We start from the raw sequence: 27,401 nt of genomic DNA, 5'->3' as shown, positions 1-27,401 counted from the left end.
TTTATTACCCGATTTCGGTTAAATTTGGCGCTAGGATCTATGTTAGACTTTCGGACAACCATTCCCTATGTGGTTCAGATCCGTCTATATTTGGATATAGCTCTCATATGTACAGATCTCCCGATTTAAGGTCTTAGGCCCATAAAAGCAGCATTCACTACCCGATTTCGCTAAAATTTTGCACAGCAGGCTCTGTTGGACCCTTCAACATCCGTGTTCAATATAACCCCCATCGGCTTAAATTTCGACATAGCTGCCATAAAGACCGATCTCCCGATTTAGGGTCTTAAATCCATAAAAGGTTCATTTATTATCCGATTGCGCTGAAATTTGGCATAGTGACCTAAGTTAGGCTGTTCAACATCCGTGACCTATATGGTTCAAATCGGCCTATTATTGGATATAGCTGCCACATAGCTTGATCTCCCGATTTAGGAACTAGGGCCCATAAAAGGCGCATTTATTACCTGATTTCGGTGATTGGCACAAGGACCTTTGTTAGACTTTCGGACATCCATTCTCTTTATGGTTCAGATCCGTCTTTATTTGGATATAGCTGTCATATACACCGATCTCCCGATTTAAGGTCTTGGGCCCATAAAAAGAGCATTTATTGCCCGACATCGCTGAAATTTTTGCACGGTAGTCTGAATTAGACCCTTTAACATCCAAGTTCAATATGGCCAAATGTAGGATTTATTACACGATTTCGCTGAAATTTGGCATAGTGACCTATGTTTGGCTTTTTGACATCCGTGCCTTATATGGATATAGCTATTATTGGATATAGCTGCCACATAGCCTGATCTTCCGGGCTTATTACCTGATTTCGGTTAAATCTGGAAAAATGACCTTTGTTAGACTTTCGGGCATCCATTCCCTATATGGTTCAGATCCGTCTATATTTGGATATAGCTGCCATATATACCGATTTTCCGATTTAAGATCTTGGGCTCATAAAAGGAGCATTTAATACCCAATTTCGCTGAAACACAGTTAACACAGTGAGCTGTGTTAGACCCTTAAACATCCGTGTTCAATATGGCCCCTTTAGACCGATCTCACCACCTAAGGCCCATAAAAGGCGCATTTATTATTCGATTTCGCTGAAATTTGGCATAGTGACCTATGTTAAGCTTCTCGACATCCGTGCCCTATATATGGTTCAGATCGTCCAATATTTTGATATAGCTGCCATATTAACCAATATTCTGTTTTAACAACTTGAAGAGTGAATTGTATTTATTAGACCACTTGACGTCCGTGCCGAGTTTGGTCCAAATCGGACCATATTTAAATATAGCTGCAATGGGTTAACAAATGATGTATTTTTGTCCGATTCATGACGAAAGGTGGTTAATATATATACTCGACCGACGCGGTGGGTATTCAAAGTTCGGCTGGGCCGAACTTTTTAATGGATTTAATTCGTTTTCAGGTTTATTGAGAGACTCGGTGCGTATGATTCTAAAACTCTCACCGAAATTAGCCAAAATGTTGCAGTCACCTGGAAGACATCCCATGCCTAATAGAACTCAGGTTTATTGAGAGACTCGGTGCGTATGATTCTAAAACTCTCACCGAAGTTAGCCAAAATGTTGCCTAATAGAACTAAAGCGAACAATATAAATATGGGTCAAAGAACCTTTGCTTATGTCAATTGCCGGAGCCTCCTCCAGTTTATGATGATGCAGGTTGGCATGGGGCCCGATACAAACTAATTGCTTACGGGGAACAATGTTCAATTGAAATGTATCGTTGCGCCCTAAAAAAGATTGGTGAGATCTGGCCAGGCGAAGTACTGCATTAAGTCAATCATTCAACCGCCGACTGGAAGATTGCCAGATTGAATGGGGCTGATGGCAAAAGGAGACATGCAGAATTCGTACTAAACTCCGGCTGTCTCTAAAGACCTCAAAAATTCTGAAAGAATTGTATCCTTCGGATTCTACAAGTTGAAACTGAAGGTCTATAGAAGCGGTGGATTGGGGAAATCAGGAAAAGCCTTAGCAGTTTTTGCAAACGGAGAAAGTTTTAGAACAAATCCTGGGTAGAATTCTGCAGCTCCGTGAAGGATACATCTGTGGCCTCTGGGATAAGGAAGATTCCGTCCTTGAGACCTATTACGGTGGGGTATATTCAGAAGCCAGGGAATATATGGACAATGTCTAGTGAGGAACGATAGAACTTCTCGTTTATACACATTTCCCGGGAAACTCTCCAGCGGACAACGTGGCGCCAGAAGAGGTTGTCATTGATATGCAATAGTTGGAGATTGTTGGCGAAATTGTGTCTGAGTCGAAAATCCTTTGGGCGATAAGAAGTTTCGACTCCTTTAAGTCGCCAGACAGTGATGATGTATCACCGGCAGAATATATCTCCCTTGGCTTAGGGCGATATACTCTGCTTGTATCAGTGTTTCATACCTGTGGGATGGAGGGACACAAAGGTAATTTTCATTCCGAAATCAGGAAACCCCTACCACACGAAGGCGGAAGATTTTCGTCCTATTAGTCTTTCATCCTTTATGCTGAAGACTCTTGAGAAGTTGAAACATATCTTGGGGCAAAGATTCCTGGAGATTGCCTGTCCCGGCAACAGCATGCATATAAAAAAGGCAAATCCACTGACCTTCACGACCTAGTAGGCTACACAGAGGGTTCTCTCGCTGTCAAGGATTATACAATGGTAGCATTTCTTGACATTGAAGGTGCTTTCAATAATGTAAAACAGACGTCAATCATGAAGAAGTTAGAGTTTCGAGGCATTAACTCTATCGTAAGAAAGTTTATTAATAACTTATTTATTAAAACATGCATTACGACAGGCTTGGGATCTGTGGATTGAACAAGATGGGTCAGCAGAGGAACACATCAAGGAGGTGTACTGTCTCCTTTACTTTGGAATATGGCCATAAACAATATATAATTGTCTCTGGAAGAAGAATTACGCGGCAATTGAGGTTAGGGGAAAGTTTCCCAGCAATCTTAGAGATATACATCATGAAGCTCTACGTGCAACAGCAAAGTGGGCTACCGAAATTGGTCTAGTCGTAAATCCGTTCAAGACAGAAGTAGTTCTTTTCAGCAAGAGATACAAGTGGCACCTGTCATCTTGGAAGGAGAATGTTCCATTTACGGAAAGCGCCAAATAAACGGGTTTTTTGCTGGAAATTTAACTTCAAATCCAACATTTTGGAAAGGGCAAGAAGGGCAACTCTTGCCCTATACACCTGCAAAAGAGCCATCGGCAACAGTTGGGGGATAAGACCCTGGGTATATACTGCAGTTGTCAGACCTTTAATGCTTTATTGTGTTGTGGTCTGGTGGACGGCGTTTCAAAAGTCCACCTTCCGTTCATTAGTCTACCGGATCTAAGCAAGCCCCTCCGCTTTATATATCAGAGATATCACTGTGGCCCGGCACCCTAAACAGGTGAATTTTGAACTGTTCAGCCATCTCGTGAGAGATTTCTGCGACAGTCGAGGGTGGTTTTTGAATTCAGAAATAAGTTCCCTAGAGATTTAATGGCTGCCTAGCTGTCTGAGAAAATATTTATGCCAATCGTCGTTATGACATTATATCGTAGCCATTCCAACACTTTTTTAATTGCAAGCATCTCCGCTTGATACAAACTATTGTGGTCGGTTAACCTTCTCGGTATGACCAGTCCCAGTTCAGTACACCCCAAAGCTCAACTGGTCGTCTAGTTTGAAACCATAGGTATAGAAGTCTATGTAGCTTCTATTGCCAAGGATATTGTATTTCCGATCTGTTCTATTGGCTTAGGCAATATGTAATACGCACTGCCTGGAATATCGGGCATTGTATCAAGGATAACACAGTGCCCGTAGCCGCCATATGACCAAAAACGAAGATCCTTCAGCCTCATAGCAGTGGTCGCAGCATTTTGTCTACCCACAATGTCCAGGGGCAATAGATGTAGCATTAAATTCAGTGCATCAGATGGTGTTGGCTGTGATACACAAACAGACCCTCCTTTGGATCCGGTTAAGTATTGAACAGTAGGTGGACTTTTGAAGCGCCGTCCACCAGACCACAACTCCATATAACATTATAGATCTGACAACTGCAGTACATACCTAACTTTTGCCAATGGCTCTCTTGCAGGTGTATAGGGAAATTAATAATAACTCAATAGAATTTATCTTCAGGAAATTTCCGTAAGTATTCATATGCGGGAATTTTTCCAGAAAATGTTTTTTCTTTAACATTTTGCAATTACTTATTAAAAGGAATTCGATTCTAATTTAAATAGATTGTCATTACGAAAATGATGCCATTATGTCATCAAATGACATTGAACATTTATTGAAAAGGGGTTAAAAGTTTTTTAAGGGGTTGAAAGTTTTCCTTTTCCATGTTATCGTTTAGAAGTGCAATAACTACAAGGCTTTATAACTACAACTATGAAAATAGATTATTGGAAGCATGTCATTAATGTTTACAAGAATTTCTTTCTTGCAATGTTCCTTTGTCACTGCAGTTAATGTTGCTCCTATTCCACAAAAATTTTTCAAGTTAATTTAATTAAAGGCAAATGCTTGTTAAACTTTTCTATGGTTTGTTTTTCAATCAGCCTTGAGCATAAAAGTTCAGCTTAAGAGTCACTCTTGCTCTTGGGTCAGAGAAAACTGATGCGAATTGACAGCACTTCACAGAAAAATTTGAAGCCATACTAGGGCAAAGTTAAAGGGGTTAGTACAATCGATTTAATTGAAACTACACTAAGGACAATGCAGACAATAGAGTAAAGAATTGCAATATTTAATTTGGATGCGAAAGTAATTGTCTCTAACATTTCACAAATATCATATAGAATAAATACCTGTTTAAACCTTGAAACTAACTACCCCACAACCAACTAAGACAAACAAGATCTTCTCATAATTGAAGTATAATCAATTTTCTTTACCCTGTATTCATACCATTCAAGGCCGAAATAAAATAAATACTTATTTGTATGGCATGATAACATTCAAATTCGCATTGCATCAATGCGAAACATTAATTAAAGTTTCAATGCAGTTGCGCAAATACAAAACAGCCTAACTACCAAAAGTTTTTTTAACAAGAAGCTATTCAATTTTAAATATTTATACCCTCCACCATAGGATGAGGGGTATACTAATTTCGTTATTCCGTTTGTAACGCCTCGAAATATGCATCTAAGACCTCATAAAGTGTAAACATTCTTGATCGTCGTCGACATTTTAAGTCGATCTAGCCATGTCCGTCCGTTGATATAGCTGCCATATAAACCGATCTTGGGTCTTGATTTCTTGAGCTTCCAGACGACGCAATTCTTATCCAATTTGGCTGAAATTTTGCACGTAGTGTTTTGGTATCACTTCCGACAACTTTGCCAAGAATGATCATAATCGGTAGTTAACCTGATATAGCTGCCATATAAACCGACCTGGGGTCTTGACTTCAAGAGCTTCTAGAGGGCACAATTCTTATCCGATTTGGCTGAAATTTCGCATAAAGTGTTCTAGTACGACTCCCAAGCATAGTCTAAATCAGTCCATAACCTGATACAACCACCATATAAACCGATCTCCCGATTAGACTTCTTGAGCCTCTAGAGGGCGTAATTCCTATCGGATTTGGCAGAAATTTTGCATGACGTGTTTCGTTCTGACTGCTAACAACTGTACTAAGTATATCAGTTGATAGCCTGATATAGCTGCCATATAAACCGATCTTGGGTCTGGACTTTTTGAGCTTCTAGAGGGCGCATTTCTTATTCGATTTGGCCGAAATTTTGCATGAAGTGTTTTATTTTGATTTCCAACAACTGTGTCAGGTATGGTCTAAATCAGTCCATATTATGATATAGCTGCCATATAAACCGATCACCCAATTAGAATTTTTGGCCTTCAAGAGGGCGCAATTCTTTGCCTATACGGTTGAAATTTTGCATAGGTCGTTTTGGTATGACTCCCAATAACTGTTCCAAGTATGGTCTCAATCGGTATATAACCTGATATAGCTGCCATATACACTGACTTCCCAGTTTAACATTTTGAGTCTTTGGAGGGTGAAATTATTACTCGATTTGTCTGAAATTTTGGAGGTGGTGTTTTTCTATGACTGGTTCTTTTCTCTTTGAAAAAATCATTCAAAGAACTTGATAAATGCTGTCCATGGTGGAGGGTACATAAGATTCGGCCCGGCCGAACTTAGCACGCGTTTACTTGTTTATCTTACAATTTAGTGCATCAGTTGATATCGTCCCTGATACGGCGGGGATGTACAAACAAATCATCTTGTAGGTGGATTTGAGGGTCATAGGAAAAGTCGTTATGAAAAATTTAACCCACATCTAATAAGAACTGCGCCCTCTATGGGCAAAGGAACTAAAATCAGGAGATAGGTTAATATGGGAGCTATAACAGGTTATGGATCAGTTCAGACCGTACTTGGTACGTATGTTGTAGGACATAAGAGAAGTCATTAAGCAAAATTTCAGCCAAATCAGATAAGAATTGCGCCCTCTATGAGTCCAAGAAGTAAAACCGGGAGAAAGGTTTACACGAGTATACCCCCATCCTATGGCGGTGGGTATAAAAATGATCCCCTATAAATAGGGGACCTCCTATTTATAGCCGAGCCCGAACGGCATGCCGCAGAGAGACACCTCTTTGGGGAGAAGTTTTAACATGGCAAAGTACCTCACAAATGTTGCCAGCATTAGGAGGGGATAACCGCCGCTGAAAAATTTTCTGATGTACCTTTCAGGATTCGGACCCAGGCATTCAGCGTCATAGGCGGACATGCTTACCTCTGCGCTATGGTGGCTATGGTTGTACGGCAGCCATGGAAAAACTTCTCCCCAAAAGAGTTTACGCACTGCGGCACGCCATTTGGACTTAGCAATAGAATGGAGGCTCCTTATCATTTAACATAAACTTGAATCGGACTAAACTCTATTATATGTGAGAAATTTGCCACTGTTCGAAATCTCAGCCAGTTCGGGTATTAAATGTGCCCTCTAAAGGCTCAAGAAGTAAAGGTGAGAGATTGATTTATATGAGAGCTATATCAGTTTATAGACTGATTTATACCATGCTTGGCACATTTATTGGAAGTCCTAACAAAACTCTTTATGCAAAATCTCAGCCAATTCAGGTAATAATTGCGCCCTCTAGTGGCTTAGTTAGCCAAGATCCGAGATCGGTTCATATGGGAGCAACATCAAAACATGGACCGATATGGCCCATAAACAATCCCAACCGACCTACACTAAGTAGATTAGGTAAGGTTAGGATGAAATGGCAGTCTGTTATCAGACTCACTTAGACGTTTTCGTCGATTGTGATACCATAAGTACAGAAGAAAGAAGATGCCTTCTAGTTCGTAACGTTGAACCATTCAGATCGCTTTAAAAAGCCCAATAACTTCCGCTAAATCAGACAGGTTCTCAAAGAAATGAGAATATAATTCGTTGTCCTTCGGGCATAGTTCTGAAAACGTAGCTTAAATGCCGCTAGAGGCATACCCACAGATTCCAGTATGCCTGGAATGTATAGGGGAGTTCCAGTCTCGCAAGCTCGTCCGCTTTACAATTCCCTGGGATATCTCTGTGGCCAGGCACCCAGAACAGATGAATTTTGAACTGTTCATCCTTCTCCTTGAGAGAACTGCGACAGCCAAGGGCGGTTTATGAACTCAGAAATACGTTCTCCAGGGATTTAATGGCTGCCTGGCTGTCTGATAAGTTATTTATGCCAATCGTCGTAATGACATCATATCTTAGCCATTCCACCACATCCTTAATTGCAATAATTTCCGCTTGATACACACTGCACAGGTAGGGTTACTTTTTCGATATGACCAGTTCTAGATCTTTAGAATACACTGCAAAGCCCAACTGGTCGTCTAGCTTGAAACCAACCGTATGGAATTTTATGTAACTTCTATAACCGGGGATATCGTAGTTCCAATCTTAGTTCCAATCGTAGTTTCAATCGTAGTTCGAATCGTAGTTCCAATATCGTAGTTCCAATTGGTTCAATCAGGAATAGTGGTACAGCTCTTTTTACCAAAAATCTGCTCAGGTAGTGTATAATCGACACTGCCTGAAACATCGGATATTGTATCAAGGATCACACAGTATCCGTAGCCGCCACATGACCAAAGAGAAAGCTCGCTTAAACTCACGGCATTGGTCGCAGCTATTTGTTCAGCCACAATTTTCAGAGGCATTAGATGTAGCATTAGACGCAGTGCATCAGATAGTGTCGTCCACGAAGCACAAACAAGCCATCCTTTGAATCCGGTTGACTATTGTACAGTAAGTGTACTTATGAAGCGCCGTCCACCAGACCACAACACCATACTGCTTTATTGATCTGACAACTACAGTATATACCCAGCGCATGACGAGCGGTCTAATCCCCCAACTTTTGCCAATGGCTCTGTTGCATGTGTATAGGGCAAGAGTTGCCTTTCTTGCCCTTTCCAAAAGTTTGGATTTGAAGTTGTATGAAGTGAGTATAGTAAGTTGGCAACTCTGGAGATTAGAAGTGTTTTTTTTCGGTGCTCAAATCGCTCTTTTTTAAATTGATTTTTTTACATAAAATACGATCCAAAAAAAATAAAAAAGTCATTGATCATATAGATTAAAATATACTTTATCAAGGACAATACGAGTTTGCAGATATGCCAAAAGCATCAGCCCGTCGTAGTGTTGGCAATAAAAAAATTTCTTGTGGTCGTTGTAAAAATGAAATCAAAGAAGAATCAGATGATTATATACAATGTGACGTATGTAAGAACAGTTTTCATTTTCGTTGCTCTGATTTAACTAGGAGAGCATTTGAGAGACTCTTGAAAAATGAGAGTGAATTATACTCCTGTCACTTTTGTTGCGAAGAAGGAGATGGCGAGATAAAAAAAGAGCTGAGTACAATAAAAACTGAACTACGAAAACTAGAGAAGCTTGAGAAACTCGATCAGCTGACTGAATCAATCAACTTTATGTCGGCAAAATTTGATGAGGTGTTTAAAGATGTCGCAGAAAACAAAAAGAAAATTACTGCAATTGAAAAAGAAAACAAAAAGTTAAAAAGCGAAGTGATGACGTTGAAACAGTCTGTCAAAATACTGCATGATGAGAGAGTAAAGAATGATTGCATTATAAGCGGTTTAAAAGCAGAGAGTAATGACAATGCATTAGATGCTGTGTTGTCGTTGTCAAAGAGCGTTGGTGTTGAGTTGGAAAAGAGCGCAGTGGAGGTTGCTTATTTTATTGGAAACAAGAGGAGGGAGAATGCAAACAAAACACTTGTTGTGAAATTTGCAGCAAAGACTCATAAAGAAAAATTAATGGGTTCGAAGGCTAAATTGAAAGCAAATGAGGACACTAAAAATATTTTCGTCAACGACTACTTGAGCAAAGACACTCTAAGTCTGTTGTATCATGCAAAATCTCTTAAGTCAATTGGATTCCAATATGTTTATGCTAGAGATGGAAAAGTTTTTTGCAAAAAGAGTGAAATATCTCGACAGATACTAATTAAAAGTGAAGATGATGTGGACCAAATGTTACTAGATGCAACAACTAACAAACATTTTAATAGGCGGTCAATGGTTTGCAACCGTGATGTTGAAGATGTTCATTCAGGTGATGATGATGATGTTGCTGATTTTGAATCTCCGTCATAAATTTTTCTTTTAATTGAGGAAAAAAAGTCTTTTCAGTTTATTTATAATTTACATTTTTTATGATTAAAAATCAATATTTTAAAAAATTTTCAAGCTTTTTAGAATATTCTAATGAAATAAATCAGAATTATTTTCATGTTATTAGCGTTAATATACGAAGTGTTCTTCAATTGATAAATTCAATAGATTTAAAGAGTTACTGTCAAGTTTTTCAAAACTGCCTGACATTATTGCCATTCAAGAAACGTGGTTCCAAAAAAATATTACACAATTATATGCTATTCCTGGGTTTAAAGCAGTGCATTCTTGTAGAGACGATAATTATGGTGGTACTACAATATATGTTAAAGAAATATTTCATTACACGGTAGATATTTGTAGAAGTGAAGGATTTGTAAATATAATCACGATCACGTTAAATAATTTTAAAATTGCGAATAAACCAATGAAAATAATATCTTTTTATCGTTCGCAGAAATGTGTTGTGCCTGCTTTTATAGATATTCTTGAAAACGCTTTGAGAGTAAATGCTTTTAATCCAATTGTAATTCTTGGGGACTCTAACATTGACTTATATCGCAGCTCCGATTATGGTGAGTTGGAATCAATGGTTCAGAATTATGATTGCTACAATGCTCACAATTTGGTAACTCGGCCAGAAAGTGGTTCGTGTATTGATCACATATTCAGTAATGTATCTGAGAAGTTGTTTGTTGACTCGATAGAGTGTGATCTAACCGACCATAATTTACTGTCTTGTAAATACGTTACTAAGAAGGTAGAGAAAGAAAATTTGGTGACTTTGAGAAAGTTTTGTGACTACAGAAAGGCTAAGGAAATTTTAAAGGAGACGCTTCCAGAGAACTATGACGACTTGAATGTTTCTGAGTTGGCAGATGAACTAATGGCTTGTATGGGGGCTGCAATGGATCAGTCCACAACAGTGAAGGAAAGTGTAACAATGCTGCAATTCGATATGGCACCCTGGATTAATAAAAACCTTCAGAGGCTAATTTTGTTAAAACGTAAATTGTTGGAAAGACGCAGAAAGGTGAAGCGTAGGGAAAATAGTGTTAATGAGGCTTTAAGACGGATAGGCCGAATCATAAAAATAGCGAGTAAAGTATCTAGGGAGAATTATTATGCAGAAAATTTGAAGGAATTAGGCAGTGATACAAGAAAATGTTGGAGTTTTATAAATAAATCACTTTCGAGGTTCAAAAAGACTGAAATAAGTTTGAAAAATCTTGAAGGGAATGTAATAGTTGATGATAATGATATAGCTAATTGTTTGAATAATTATTTTACAAATATTGCTGCAGAGCTAAGGAGGCAAATATGTATAAATCCTGACGATACAGTTAATGCACTTCGGACTCTTTGTAGGTCGAATTCTGATTTTCAAATTAGTAGTATCAGTCAGAGTGATGTGCTATCTATAATAGCAGGAATGGAAGGTAATAAGAGTCCGGGATATGATAACATATCAGCAAAGTTTGTAAAGGAATGTGCACAGGAATTGGCTCCAACTTTCGTTCACCTTTTTAATAAGATGGTTTCTTCATCCATTTACCCAAATTGTTTAAAAATTCACAAGGTAGTGCCTATACCGAAGAAAAGTAATGCTAGCTCCATTGATGATTATCGTCCAGTTGCTGTTTTGTCGATTGTAGATAAAATAATAGAGAAAGTTTTGTTTCATAAGCTGTCGGACTATTTTGAAGGAAATAATTTACTCTACGACTTACAATTTGGATTTAGGAAGGGATGTAGTACAGTTGATGCGGTGGTAAATGTTACTCAGTACATTTGTTCTGGGCTTGATAATGGTTTCAATGGAGTGGCTGCTATATTTTTTGATCTTACCAAGGCTTTTGATCTAGTTGATCACGATATTTTAATTCAGAAATTAAAATATTATGGGGTAGGAGGGAAAGAAATGTTATTATTTAGAGACTATCTATCAGCCAGAAAGCAGTATGTGCAAATAAATGAGGCAAAAAGTTGTATGGGCTCGATAAATTTTGGAGTACCACAGGGTAGTGGACTAGGCCCCTTATTATTTTCAATTTATTTGAATGATATAGAGCACTTGAATCTTTTCGGTAAATTAGTAATGTTTGCTGACGATATATGTTTACTTTATCCATATAAGTATGATATAGAGTTAAAAGTTCGTATGGAACATGATGCAGCGTTAATTGTAGAATTTGCACGTTTAAATAGATTACTAATTAATCCTAATAAAACAAAAATAGTCCGATTTCGTCCTCGGTTGTCTGCATCTGAAATTAATCCGTTTAGCATCAATGTAAATGGAGAGCTAGTTTCAGAGGCACTATCTGCGAAGTACTTGGGGGTTACACTACAAAGTAATCTATGCTGGGATATGCATATCGAACAGGTTAGGAGTAAAATATCTCCTGCGATTGGTATTTTGTATAAAATACATAAGAAGTTGAACTTAAGAACTAAACTCTTAATTTTTGAGTCACTTATTCAGTCTCATTTGAATTACATGGCAGTTACATATGCGTACAACAAGCACAATAGTTCTTTAAAATCTCTGCAATGCATGCAGAATAAGGCCTTGAAAATTATTTACAATTTGCCACTAAGATACCCCACTGTGTCACTGTTTAATGATTATGCGACAACAGTACTACCAATTCACGGACAACATATATATCAAGCTCTTATTTACGTTTTTAAGAATATCAGAAATATTGGTCATCAGACAATAGCTATATCTCAGAATCAGAACACTATTTGTACTAGAAATCAGGCCAATCTTAGAGTGGCAAGATGTAGGCTTGAAAAAACTAAACAGAGAATTGATTATAATGGCACTAAGCAATTTAATGAATTGCCGATTGAACTTAAATCTCAACAGACAATTTCAAATTTCAAACGTGCTTGCAAAAAATATTTATATTCTATTAAGGAGACACTTTTGATATAAATGCTTAGCTATTATTGTAATCTCAGTTTTTCCAAAAACAATTGTTATATAACTGTATACATTAAAATTTCTAATTTATATCGCTATGTTCATATATAGTATTGTATGAGTTAAAAATGTTGCCAATTGCCTCAATAATGCCAATTAGGCGCTGAGGCGTCAGTTATAATGAATTAATAAATGAATAAATAAAATAAAAAAAAAAAAAAAAAAAAAAAAAAAAAGTTCAATATCCTTTAAATTTTGCGCTTTCTGTATATGGAACATTTTCTCCTCCCAAGGAGACAGGTTCCACTGTAGGCAACTTGTATCTCCTGCTGAAAAGAACTACTTCTGTCTTGCAGGGATTTATACCTAGACCTATTTCGGTAGCCCACTTCGCTGTTGCACGTAGAGCTTCCTGACGTATATCTCTTAAAATGCTGATAAACTTTTCCCAAACCGCTACGTCATTAGCATACGCGACCACTTTTACACCTTTTTCTTTCAGAGACAATAATATATTGTTAATGGCTTTATTCCATAGTATAGGAGACAGTACACATCCTTGAGATGTTCCTCTGCTGACCCAACATTTTAGATTCATAGATCTCAAGCCTATGGATTTTTTGGTAAGTAAGTTATTAATAAACTTTCTTACGGTAGAGTTGATGCCTAGAAACTCCAACTCCTTCATGATTGATGTCGGTTCTACATTTTGAAAGCACCTTTAATATCAGGAAATGCTACCTACCATTGTACAATATATTCCTTGACAGCGAGAGAACCCTCTATGTAGTCGACCAGGTCGTGAGGGGCTGTTTCAGTGGATTTGCCTTTACTATGGATCCAGGGATCTTTGCCCTAAGATATGTTTCTATCAACCTATCAAGAGTCTTCAGCAGACTAATAGAACGAAAATCTTTCGCCTTCATGTGGTAAGGTTTTCCTGCTTTCGGAATGAAAATGACCTTCGTGTCCCCACAGGTATATATGACATGCTGACACAAACAGAGGTTTTCTCCCTAAGCCAAGGAACCAGTCTATCAGACACAGCTTGTAATTCAACCAGTGATACATCATCAGGGCCTGGCGACTTAAAGGAGTCGCAACTTCTTATCGCCCAAAGGATTTTCGGCTCAGACACAATTTCCCTAATAACCTCCGACGAATGCATACCAGTGACAACCTCTTCGGGTTACATTGTCCTTATGTTGCGCTTTTTGTCCATCGCAGTCCACCATACTACTGAGGCCTAAGTCAGTATTGGTCTAGTCCAGAATTGGGCACATCAAAATAGTTGAAAATACAAAATTACGTTTGTATGAGGGGCAGTGGTTGGAAGTTCCTCAAGACTTCCTTTAACACACTGTCTGTAATGATGAGCCTTCGATCAATATCTTTGAAACAATATTCCGGTTTCAACTTACTATACAAATGGTTCGCTGTTATCTATCCTAAACGTAAGCATCTTTTTTAAAAGAAGCTCCTATTTGTATATTTGTACCATCATTAAATGATTTTCGTCCATAGTAAAGTAAAGACGCAAAGTTAAGAAAGTTATACTAAACTTAAGCTAAAAATTCCTTAACATTAAGTAAAAAAACTTTCACCAAAGTAAGTATTTACTTAAAAAAGTTGGAAAAATGGGGATCATTAAAATTAAGTTCCTTATTTTTAGTTCAAATTTTTGGGGCAAACTTTTTTGCGATGTGTACAACTGTGGTGCAAATCAAGCTACTATCTTACTGTCAATGTGTAATTGGGGTGCCTAATGGGATTTATACATGGATTCGTATACAATGTTCACAATTTTGCAGAATAAAGCTATTGAAGCCGTTGCCATGAATGTTTCTATGGAGAAATGTTCCTTATTTTATGCCCTTATTACATATAAATGGCAATTATAACTCACTGCAAGACTTTCTTGCTGTCACCTGCTCCAAAGTTGATAAATCATATGCATGCGAAATAATGAAAGGACTCGTAGAATTTTAATTAAAACTATTTAACGCTTCAGTGCGGCCCAATAAGATGCATGTTATGAGGGCAAATGTGAGAGCAATGTGTAAGCACATTTCATAAAATCGGATAATCGGATGTGCTCTCTACAGGCTCAAGAGTTAAATCGGATGATTGGTTTATATTGCATCTACAGCAGGTCATATGCCGATTTGGACCATATTCGGCGCAGTTGTTGGTAGTCTTAAAAAAACTTTACGCGCACACTTTCAGCCAAATCGGTTAGTAGTTAAGCCTTCTAGAGGCTAAGGAGAGCTAAGTTTATATGGGAACTATATCAGGTAATGGGATTTTGGAAGTCACAGCAAAAACACCAGGTGCAAAAATTCAGCCAAAACGGAAAATAATTGCAACCTCCAGAAGCTAAATAAGAGTTCTGTCGACAAAAAGACAGACGTGCAGACGAACAGATGAACAGACATGGCTAAATAGGCTTTTAATTGGTTGTTTGTGAAGCCATTTCTTACGTGACTTTCAAATTTATTTGGATAGCTGACAAAATTTGCTTTATTTTTATACCCTCCACCATAAGATGGGGGGTATACTAATATCGTCATTCTGTTTGTAACTACTCGAAATATTCGTCTGAGACCCCATAAAGTATATATATTCTTAATCGTCGCGACATTTTATGTCGATCTAGCCATGTCCGTCCGTCTGTCCGTCCGTCCGTCCGTCTGTCTGTCGAAAGCACGCTAACTTCCGAAGGAGTAAAGCTAGCCGCTTGAAATTTTGCACAAATACTTCTTATTAGTGTAGGTCGGTTGGTATTGTAAATGGGTCATATCGGTCCATGTTTTGATATAGCTGCCATATAAACCGATCTTGGGTCTTGACAGCCTCTAGAGTGCGCAATTCTTATCCGATCAGAATGAAATTTTGCACGACGTGTTTTGTTATGATATCCAACAACTGTGCTATGTATAGATCCAATCGGTTCATAACCTGATGTAGCTGTCATATAAACCGATCTTGGGTCTTGACTTCTTGAGCCTCTAGAGTGCGCAATTCTTATCCGATTGGAATGAAATTTTACACGACGTGTTTTATGATGATATCCAACAACTGTGCCATGTATAATTCAAATCGGTCCATAACCTGATATAGCTGCCATATCAACCGATCTTGGGTCTTGACTTCTTGAGCCTCTAGAGTGCGCAATTCTTATCCGATTGGGATGAAATTTTGCACGACGTGTTTTGTTATGATATCCAACAACTGTGCCAAGTATGGTTCAAATCGGTCCATAACCTAATATAGCTGGCATATAAACCGATCTGGGATCTTGACTTCTTGAGCATCTCGAGGTCGCAATTATTATCCGATTTGCCTAAAATATGTACTACGGATCCTCTCATGACCATCAACATACGTGTTTATTATTATCTAAATCGGTCTATAGCCCGATACAGCTCCCATAGAGATATCCCAGGGAATTGTAAAGCGGACGAGCTTGCGAGACTAGGTTACACCCATCACATTCCAAGGGTACTGAAATCTATGGGTTTGCCTCTAGCGACATGTAAGTTTCAGGACCAGGCCCGAAGGACAACGAATGATAGATGGTCAGAAATAGGGGGCTGTGAGCATTCCAAAGCTATATGGCCTAATCTAGACTTGAAGAGGTCTACTGCTTTGCTGTCATTGGCTAGAACAGACGTCTCAGTCATTGTGTCCGTCATGACAGGTCACTGTCTAAACGGAAAACATGCTGACAGACTGAACGTTGCCAGCAACGACTTGTGCAGAAGCTGTGAGGACATCGAAGAAGAAGAGACTATAGAACACCTTCTGTGTGTGTGTCCCGCACTAGCAGTCAGAAGGAGTTTCACTTTAGGTTCTCATTTCTTTGAGAACCTGTCTGATTAAGCGAATGTGAAGATTCGCAAGTTATTGTGCTTTTTAAAGCGATCTGGATGGTTCAACGGCAGGAACTAGAAGGCATCTTGCTTCTTCTGTCCCTGTGGTACCACAATGGACGACAACGTTTAAGTGAGTCTGATGGCAGACTGCCACTTAAACCTTACTTAGCCTGGGTGTCCTACTCATTATCATGGTGTCCACAATACGTTCCATGGTTTTGAATAGAAACGACGTAAGATTTATAGGTCTGTAAGCCTTTGGTGTCGCATAACTTGCCTTGCCGGATTTGGGTATAAACACCACCCTTGCTTCCTGCCAGGCTTTCGAAGTATATGCAAGTCCTAAGCACGCTGTGAAAATATTGGCCAGATGGGGCCAATTCACATGGCATAGTACTTCACCAATGTCGCCAGCATTAGGAGGGGATAGCCAAAGCTGAAAAATTGTTTCTGATAGTCTCGCCAGGATTCGAATCAGGCGTTCAACGTAATGGGCGGACACGCTTATTTCTTTTCCTATGCTTTCGCGACAAATCACTCATTCGGAGGTCTTAAAATAAGGAAAAATCAGTCGGCGATTTTTGAGTGATTTGAGCTATCTTTATAAAACTTTAAACATATAGAGCGCAAGTGTTAATTAGACAATATGCAATATCGTCCTAGAGAGCCTGTGCCCTATTCTCGTGCGCTTTGGTTAACTTATCCCCTTCCAATTTTTGTTTGGGCTGCGTAATGTTAATTGGTGGTTCAATTTTAATTGTGGCTACTCAAGCCATTTAAAACACATGATTTTTTTAATTTTTTTGATTTTGTATTTAACGATTTGCAAAGACATTTGTCAAACGATTTTTAATACGTACTGATTTAGATAGACTACAAAAGTTCCCTCCGTCTCTTCAGTCAAAAATCAGATTGAACATAATTTTTGATTGGAGAGATGGATAAAACTTTTTCTAATATTAAATGCATATTCATATGGAAATGCCACTTCGCACGAGCCAGCATTGTCTAATTTTAATATTTAGATTGAATAAAGCTGATGCTTCATAGTCGCATGTGTTGGCTTTCAATTTCAATTTTTTTGTCCTAAAAATACCTTTCTTGTTATTATGTTGGTTGCCGCGGGTTACGAATGATGCTGATGAGCATATATCACTCGTTTGTTACATGCGAATGAAATTTATTGCATTGCCAAAGTAATCTATTATCGCATGTTTGTATTTTTAACCAATCAAAATTTGCCAGCACAAAATTGTTGTTTTCCTTCCCACATGTTCAGTGCCAGTGCAACTGATGTGGTGCCATCTAGTTTTAAGTATGAATTATTGAATTATATTTGTTGAATTATTGAAGTACAGCGAAAAACTATTGAATTATTTAACTTAGTCTGTTTTGCTGCGAAGTTGAACATAGCGTAGTTAGTCTATTTTGTATTTTTTCAAAGCATCGACCCTCTTTTGTATGGCAACAACAAAACGCTCGTGGTATTAGTCAACGCAAATATAGGCAATAACACCACACAAGACTAAGTTTCAGCAGTGTGCAACGCTGGCAGCACAAAAACACTGGCCAAACTAGCAGGAGGCCAACGTACTTGGCATAGTTGATGAAAGTCATAACAAAACACCATGTGCAAAATTTCAGCCAAATCGTACAAAAATTTTGGCTTCCAGTATCTCAAGAAGTCAAATCAGGAGATCGTTTTATATGGGACCCATATCAGGTTATAGACTGATTTGGACCGTGTACTTGGCACAGTTGTTGGAAGTCATAACGGAACAGTACATGCTCAATTTCAACCAACTGGGACAAAAATTGCGGTTTCCAGGGGCTCAAAATCAAATCGGGAGATCGGTTATATGGGAGCTATATCTAAATCTTAACCGAAATGGCCCATTTGCACTTCCCATCGACCTACATCAATATTAAGTAACTGTGCAAAATTTCAAGCGTTCGACCTCTATCGTGATTTCGACAGACGGACTCACGGACATGGCTAGATCGATTCAGAACGACGAGACGATCAAGAATAAATTTATATACTTTATGGGGTCTTAGACGAATATTTCGAGGTGTTATAAACGGAATGACTAGATAACTATACCCCCATCCCATGGTGATGGGTATAACAAATTTTCAGCGGTTGTCATCCCCTCCTAATGATGGCGACATTTGTGAGGAACTTTGGTATTTGAAACAAGTAAAAGCGTGCTAAGCTCGACTGAGCCGAATCTTATATACCCTCCATGGATCGAATTTGTCAAGTTCTTTGGCCGATATCTCTGTATAGCAAAACAAAGGATAATGAATACAAATTGCTATGCTATTTCAGCTATATCAAATTATAAACCGATTAGCGGCATTCTTGGTTAGGCTGTTGGAGACCATAGTGGAATTGTGCAAAATTTTAGCCAAATCGGATAAGAATTGCTTCGTTTAGAGGCTCAAGAAATATAATCGGGAGATGGGTTTATATTGGAGCTACATCAGGTTGTGAACCGATTTCGGCCACATTTGGCGCATTGTTGATGGTCAAAACAAAAACACTTCTTGAAAAATTTCAGAAAAATCTGATAATAATTGTGCCCTCTAGCGGCTCAAGAAGTCAAGATCCAAGATCGGTTTATATGGCAGCTATATCAGGTAATGAATCGAATTGGACCATACATGGCAGAGTTGTTGGAAGTCAAAATAAAACACTTGGTACAAAATTTCAGCCAAAACGGATAAGTATAACGCCCTCTAGAGGTTTGAGAAGTCAAGATCCGATATCGGCTTATATAGGAGCTATATCAGGTTAAAATTTTAACCAAATCGAATAAGAATTGCGCCCTCTAGAGGCTCAAGATGTCAAGATCAGATATCGGTTTGTATGGCAGCTATACCAAAACATGGACCGATTTGGACCAATATTTCGGTGTGTTACAAACGGAATGACGAAATTAGTATAACCTTATCCTATGGTGGAGGGTATAAAAATGGTATAGCAACCATGTAAAACCTTTTTCCCCCAAGAACTTTTGCACTACGGCACGCCGTTCGGACTCGGCTATTAAAAGGAGGCTCCTTAACATTGAGCTTAAACTTGAAACGAACAGTACTCATTGATATGTGAGCAAATTTGCATTTGCCTGAGCAACAGAGGGAGTTTGTGTGAAATAGCTAACCGTTATCCCGAAGAGTATAAAAAGGACAGGGCCCGCGTGAAAAGGGACAGTTAAGTGCGAAGTGCAGCAGTGGCAGTATCTAGGTAAGTGGAGTGGAAAACTTTAGAGTGCTGAGCCTGAGTGCCAAAGCCTTTAAAGGAATATAGTCGCCAACGTTTTGCCCGATGTCCACTAGACATAGCAGCCGCCGAGCAAGTGTACACGCAACCCGCCATCTACTCCATGATATGATAGTGCCGATTCACGCCATGACTGAATCACGGCACCAAGACACACGTAGCCAGCACCTCGACTTTGTTCTTCTGTATAAGAGCCACTGAGCCCGCAAGTTCACAAGCGTGTTGTCTGTCTACTACCACTACCCCGTGACGCAGTGCCGTCTCACGCCGTCAGTAAACCACGTCATCGAAACACACGTAGCCAGCACCTCGCCTTTGTCCTTCAGACACAAGAGCCGCTGAGCCCGTGAACACATCCAAGAGCCATTTGTCCACGACCATCACCCAATGATTTAGCGCCGTATACACGCCGTGAGTGAATCACGTCAATAACATACACGTAGCCAGAACCTCGCCTTTGCCCTTCAGACATAAGAGTCACTGAGCCCGCAAACATAGACTCGTGCTTTCTGTCTGCGAACGCCACACCGTGATTTAGTGCCGTAACCACGCCGGGAGGGAATCACGTCACCGAGACACACGTAGCCAGCATTTCGCCACCCACTCGTGCCAACAGTCTACGGCCACCATGCCGTGAAATGGTGAATTCCCCACGTCGTGAGTGAATCACGTCTCAGAGATACCCGTAGCCAGTATCTCGTCTTTGTCCTTAAATGAGCTGCTGAGCCCTTGAATACACCCACGTGCCATTTGTCTACGACTATCCCCCCGTGATTTAGCGCCGTGAATGAATCGCGTTACAGAGACACACATAGCCAGCACCTCGACTTTGTCCTTCAGGCATAAGAGCCGCTGAGCCCACGAATACACCCACGAGCCAATAGTCAACGACCATCACCCGTATCTGTGCCGTACCAACGCCGTGAATGAATCACTTCACCGACATAAACGTAGGCAGCACCTCTCCTTTGTTCTTCAATGAGCTTCTGAGCCCATGAATACACCTACGTGCCATCTGTCCAGGACCATCACCCCGTGATTTAGCGCCGTACCAACGCATGAGAAAACCACGTCTCCGCGATCCATATAGCCAGCCCCCCATCCTTATCCTTCAGACCAAAGAGCTGCTGAAGACGCGAACACCGACTGGTGCCAACGGCCTGCGATCGCCACACCGGGACTTAGTGTCATATCAACGCCGTGAGTGAATCACATCTCCGGCTAGAACTTAAGTCTGACCCGTTAACGCCTAGATTAAGCTCTACTCAAATCGCCTTTTCTCTCTCTGTCACCGACACAAATAAATTTCTGTGACTGACCCTGTCCCCGGTGAGCTGTACGCCAGCAACCAGAGGCAAACTCGTCGTAACAACAGTGTAAACAATTTCATGGTCTTGGTTTGAAAGTGTAGATATTTGCTCAGTAGATCAAAATCCCAAAAAAGGTTTAGAGATTGTAAGCCAAATATTTTAGAGTTCTTCTGGCTTTAGGTCGTCTTCTTCTTCTTTTTTAAAAATTGCAAATATATGCACAATACCCTGGTTAATGTTTATTGTTTTATTTACCTTAAAAAAGAAAAGAAAAAAAATTGTAGATAAAAACATTAACAGAAAATCCTTAAAACAAATAAAAGCGGGCTAAGTGCCTCCGTGCCGAAACTTATAAACCCTCCGCCATGGAACGCATTAATTCTGTTCTTTGCCGAGTATTTCTTTATAAGGAAAAAAGGATAATGGTTAAGAATTACTATGCCAATGAAGCTATTTCAGGCTATGTAACGAATCTCGCCATACTTGGTTTATATGCTGGAGATTACAGTCTTAGTCATTGTGCAAAATTTCACCCACATCGCATAAGAATGGCGTTCTATAGGGACTTATGAGGAAAAATGGGGTGAGGCTATATCGGAGCTATATATCAGGTTATAGACCGAATCAGAACAAACTTGGCAAGGATGTTGTTGCTCATAGCAAAAGTCGTGGTACCAAATTTCAAATCGCAAGAGAACTGCGCCCTCTGGAGGCTGAAGAAGTATAATCGGTTTATATGGGAGCTATATCACATTAAGAACCGATTGAGGCCATACTTGGCATAGTGGTTGAAAGACGAAACAAAACACTGCATGCTCAATTTCGGCCATATCGGATAATAATTACGCCCTCTAGAGGCTCATGAAGTCAAGTCTGGAGATTGGTTTATATGAGAGCTATCAGGTTGTAAACCGATTTGAACCATACTTTTCATTATAGATGGGCAGCATACACATCCGCACATCAATTTTGGTGTTTTCAACAGTGGTAGTGTGGCCATCACTGCTTTACATGGTTGTGCCTCGCACTCGACCTTAAGTGTTGTTTCAGGTATCCGATGGGAAACCTCCTCCCTTCCTTATTGCTTTCCTATCGTCGCCTCGATTATACCGCGATATAATCGAGGTGAGATTTCCGATCGGATACCTGAGACGATAGTTGTGGTCGAGTGCCAGACACTACTGCCAGCGGCACAGTCTTGGACTGACGGAACCCTAGTATTGCCATCTGGAAGATCATGTTGCACAGATGGATCAAAGCTAGAGGACAGAGTGATCCGGGTGGTCAACATTGAGAACCCAGGGACTGAGATCTGTTTTAGAGTGCCTGACCATAATACGGTCCTGCAGGCGGAGATCCGGGCGATCAAGGAATGCGTGAGGCGGTGTAGTGCTAACGCTAGGACGTCGAGTGAGAAGATCTTTGCGGACAGTAAAATGACCCTAAGGGCAATAACAACCAGAACGGTAGGTTCACGAACAGTCTCGCAGTGCAACTAAACTAAATACGAAATTTTCCCATGAGCATTCCATTAAGGAACAGGGGAAACTTCTCTCAAATCAATGAGTGCAGTCCGATTTATGTTAAAGCTAAATGATAAAGGGACTATTTTTTATGACGAGTTCGAACGGCGTGCCGCATAGCGACACCACTTGGTAGAGAAGTTTTAATATGGCAGGATACCTTACAAATGAAGCCAGCATTAATAAGGGGATAACCACCGCTAAAAATTTTTCTGAAGTTCGCGACGGGATTTGAACCCAGGCACTCATCGTCATAGGCAGCCATGCTAACCTCTGCTCCACGGTGGGCTCCGGTCTTGAAGTGTAAGAAGGACATTAACGCCTTCTCTGAGGATGGCACAATTCCCATCGTTTGGGTGCCGGGCCAAAGCGGAGTAAGGAGAAATGAAAGGGCAGACGATATGCCAGTGAAGGCCAGAGGACTGCCGTCAATAAACTTGGTTAACCCAAAGCCTTTCAGGACGACGCAGTCCGAGTTAAGGGCGTGGCCGACGAACGCGCATGTTACACTGTGGAACAGCGAAACAGTCTGTAGGACGACGAACATCCTATGGGTTGATCCGGATCGTGAGAGGACGAGACTATTACTGAAAGTAAGTAAGAAGGAGGCCAGTATAGCTATTGGTATTATGACGGTACACATAGGACTACGAGCTCACTTATGCAAATCGGTGCGGCAAGTGATGGAATGTGTAGGGCATATGGGGAAAATGATGAGACGTTGGAGCATTTCCTAAGTCATTGCCCGGCTTTCGCGGCAAAAAGACACCGGTGCTTAGGTGGGGACACAACCAACTTAGGGGAGTGGTATGAAAAAAAATTAAGGATATTGTAAGTAGCATGGAATTCCTAACTTAAAATTTTCTTTTTCGAGGTTACTTTTTAGTTTTTAGAGCGCACAACAAGCCGATTACTGTCATAGTGGCATGGGGCGGATAAATATCCGCACTCTCTTTCAAACTAACATAAGTGAGCTCGTAGTCCTATGTGTCCAGTTATGATACCAAAAGCTTTACTGTTCTCCTTCTTACTTCAGATCAGTAATAGCCTCGTTTTCTCACAATTTGGTTCCCCCCATATGATTTTCGCCGCCCTACCGACCGTTTCGATGCTCCACAGGGTTGCATGCGCCTGGTTGTTATTGCCCTTATGGCCATTTAACTGTCCGTAAAGATATTCACACTCGACGTTCTCACGTTAGCACCACACCACCTCACGCACTCCGTGATCGCCCGGATCTTCGACTGCAGGACGGTATTTTCCGGGCGATCACGGAACATTAGATGTAGTAAAGCAACTTAACGGACCGCAATACAGCAAAATTGGCGCATCTGGGACACGGAAAACCCAGGAGTTGTTGTTGAGACCCCTCTCTATCCTCAACGTGTGTCAGTTTGGTGTGGTTTATGGTCCGCCAGGGTCATTGAATCTTGAAAATGCAAATTCGTCCACGAACATTCTATAAATGTACAGGGTACTAATGTTCTCGCAGGGATTCGAACCCAAGCATTCAGCGTCAAAGGTGGACATGGTAACCTCTACATTACGTTGGCCTCCATTGGACCTTACATTTTGAAAACGGTTGAAGGTTGGATCAACAGTAACGGTGAATGGTGTTGATTAATGATTTTGTACGATCGGAGTTGGATGGTAATGATCTGGACAACGTTTATTTTGAAAAAGACGGCGCTACATGCCACACAGGCAACGAAACCATTGTACAATGTGGTTTAGTGATTCCCAAACATCCCATTATGGAACAAGTGAGAGGGCAACTAACTTTTCATAATATCAATTGAGTGCTGCCCGATTCAAGTTTAAGCTCAATGATAAGGGGACCTAGGGGACAGGCCGAGTGTAAACGGCGTGTCACTGAAAAGTGACAACTCTTTGTTGAGAAGTTGTATATGGCTGAAATACTCACAAATGTGGCCAGCCACCGCTGAAAAATGTATTAAGGTGGTCTCGCTGAAAGGATTTGAACCCGCCACGATAGGCGGGCATGCTAACCTATGCACCTAGTGGGCCCCCATAGAAATTTTACGGCAAATGTTCCGGGCCGTAATATCTCTGGAGGAGGCCAAGGAGATCTTGTGACACTTTGCGACTTTTTCCTTTAGATACATGTGAAAGATAAGGTGTACGCCGGCAGCCCAGCTTTGATTCAAGTCTTCAACTATATATCGATATTTTGAGGCTATCGGAAATGGAAATGGTTCTGTAAGCAAGGTCATGGTGGGTGACGTTTGGCTGATGTTCTTCTATCAACATTAACAGCATACCTTCCTCTTAATAATGACATAAAACTCCGATAATATATATCTAAAAATAATTTTTTTTCTTTGAATACTACAATACAATAAAACCTCTTATTGGAAAACCCTTTATGTACTTGATTGGATCATTAGATCGAGGAGTTACAAATGGAATGACGATGTTAGACGTGAACCAGAGAGTCAGTGCATCTGAGACAGCTTATAATTCATCTCGTTATGTATTATCAAGGCCAGTGTTGCCGTTTTTGGTAGGTTCTTACCAAAATTGGTAGGTTGGTAGGCTGGCCTCCATTTTTGGAAGGTTTTTCCAACACATAAATACCAAGTTAATTACTGACACAATTACCGCGGATAATTCAAAATAATTTAATTTCTTGTCAATTCTACACATTTGTATGTGAAACTTTAAATTCTCAGCGGATTTTAGCATTGAATTGAAGACTTCATGTTGAAGTAGGTTTGTAGAGACTTGACAGACAAAATTATTGAAATTTTGTGAGTTTTCAACAAGTTGTTTTGTTGAGTACTACCATGTAGCACACAAGACTGCCATGCCATTAAGTACTTGCAAACCCAGGTTTGAAACCCCCGGCCGGTCAAAAAAATTTTATTTTGTTATTTTTTCTTTAAACTTATTTTAGAATATTCTGGTAAAAAAATGCGTATTTTGCAATAAAAACAAAATTGTTAAAGTGGTTTTTATATTTTTTTTTAATCGAATTGTATTGAGACATTTATTACTGTGCAATAATGCTTATTGAGTTTTCTCAACATGAATAAAGTGATGTCGGTAGGCTAGAGGATGCGTGCAAGACTAACGAACACGGAATCATGAGTTCAAATCACGCGGCGGCAAAATTAACAAAATTGGATTTTAGTAGAGAGAGAGATCGGCGGGAGCCGAACAAAGAAAATAAAAACACCACCACACCGAAGCTGGTGGCAGAAAAGCACATGTGGTGGCTGGTTAAATGTTTTTTTGTCTTGCTTATGGACATATTGTTGTTGTTGTTGTTATATGTTGGCCTGCAAAGAGTGCCTTTCAACAACAAATTTGTACTTTGAGTCGTTGAAATCAAAATAAGTTGTTGCAGGAAAATTAACAAATTTCGTTGTTGTTTTTCGACAAAAGTTGTTGTTTTTCAAAATTATGTTTATCTGTGTGTATTCGTTAAAAGTGCAGAATAAAACCATAGATTTTGAGGAGCCAAATATACGGCGTCTCACTGCTTGAAACTTTAGAAAAAAGGTCGTAAGTTGACAGTAACTGGTACGAGTGTTATGGGATCTTTTCCAAATTTCATGAATTCTGGGTAGGAAATACGGTTTTTTTTTGCGTTTAAAACTCATTTGTTCAATGCCTTCAATCGGAAAATGACCGAAAATGGGAACAAACCCATAAATCGAGAGATCTGTTTATCCAACCTCGGCGCTGTCGTTCATTGAAATCGGGTCAAAAATAGAAGACTTTTCTTTAAGATATCTTATCGCCAGATCAGTGTGAATGATGCCATATGAGGATATAGGTCATCATTGAAACTTAGCCAATAGAGAGATTTCAATAAACGACGATCTAGTATCTATACTTTGTATGTTTTAAAATGTACAATTAGATGTTTTGCAAATGGAATAGCAAAATAGCCAACTCATCGCTTTTTGGCTTGTAGAACATTTGGTAGGCTTTGGTCGGATTTGGTAGGATTTTTCTTAAATTTTGGTAGGAAATAATTTTCTTGAGTGGCAACACTGATCAAGGCCTGTCGTTTGAAAGTAACAGAAAATATGATCACTCAAAAGATTTACGATTCTACCGGAATATTCAAAACTTTCGAACTACAAATTATACCTTAAAAGTTTACATAACGCTTTAAAATTTAGATTGATAACAAAATAAATAATTTTAGCATTTGATATATGAAAAATATAAAATCCATATGCACCACTAAATATATTTTGCCTGACGATTTTTTTCATTATATCTTTCCAGACACAATCGTCTCACAATGAAAAAACTACAGTGGTCCTGCAGTATATTTTCCATCTGTTATTTATCACAAACTTTGGTATAAATTTCGTATTATACTGCGTAAGCGGTCAAAACTTTCGGTAAGTTGAGAATTATTTTTAAAACTTTTTAAAGTTAAAAAAAATAACGGTTGATCTTAATGTTGTAGTCACATTTTCGTCAAGCTCATGTATGTGAGCAAACTCATTTTGGTCTGTACGACTGATCGCCGCGGGAACAACGTGGCCATTGGATATTTAAAGGCGACAATAACCCGCCTTGTCATATCCAGCATCAGAGGCACTCAGTATTTGTGCAAGAGCCAGTGACACCCGGCCTCTCACTGAGATTCTCCACTCGATACCGCTGATTGTCTGCGACTGCCGTTGCAGCTACTCCGTATGGAGCATTTCACTATCCGCAACCTGTGGACGGACCCGGTAGCTCTCAGCTAAGCTTTTGGTGACAGCAATGAACACCACAC

General features: G+C 39.7%; 2 protein-coding genes across 6 annotated transcripts in view; one reads left to right on the top strand and one right to left on the bottom strand.

Annotated features, from left to right (window-relative positions):
* Positions 1 to 27,401, bottom strand: part of LOC106084960 (protein furry) — a 470,149-nt gene that overhangs the window by 219,913 nt on the left and 222,835 nt on the right. The window lies entirely within an intron of this gene.
* LOC106084961 (uncharacterized) overlaps positions 1 to 27,401 on the top strand; it is a 170,869-nt gene that overhangs the window by 134,048 nt on the left and 9,420 nt on the right. Inside the window, exon 6 of the mRNA XM_013248951.2 lies at positions 26,900 to 27,018. Coding sequence (XP_013104405.1) covers positions 26,900 to 27,018 — 119 coding nt within the window. The remainder of the gene's footprint in view (positions 1 to 26,899; positions 27,019 to 27,401) is intronic.

Source organism: Stomoxys calcitrans, chromosome 1 (assembly GCF_963082655.1).
Source record: "Stomoxys calcitrans chromosome 1, idStoCalc2.1, whole genome shotgun sequence".
In the NCBI taxonomy this organism is placed as follows: Eukaryota; Metazoa; Arthropoda; class Insecta; order Diptera; family Muscidae; genus Stomoxys; species Stomoxys calcitrans.
The sequence above is the reverse complement of the archived record's forward strand: the minus strand, read 5'-3'. Positions and strand labels throughout refer to the sequence as shown.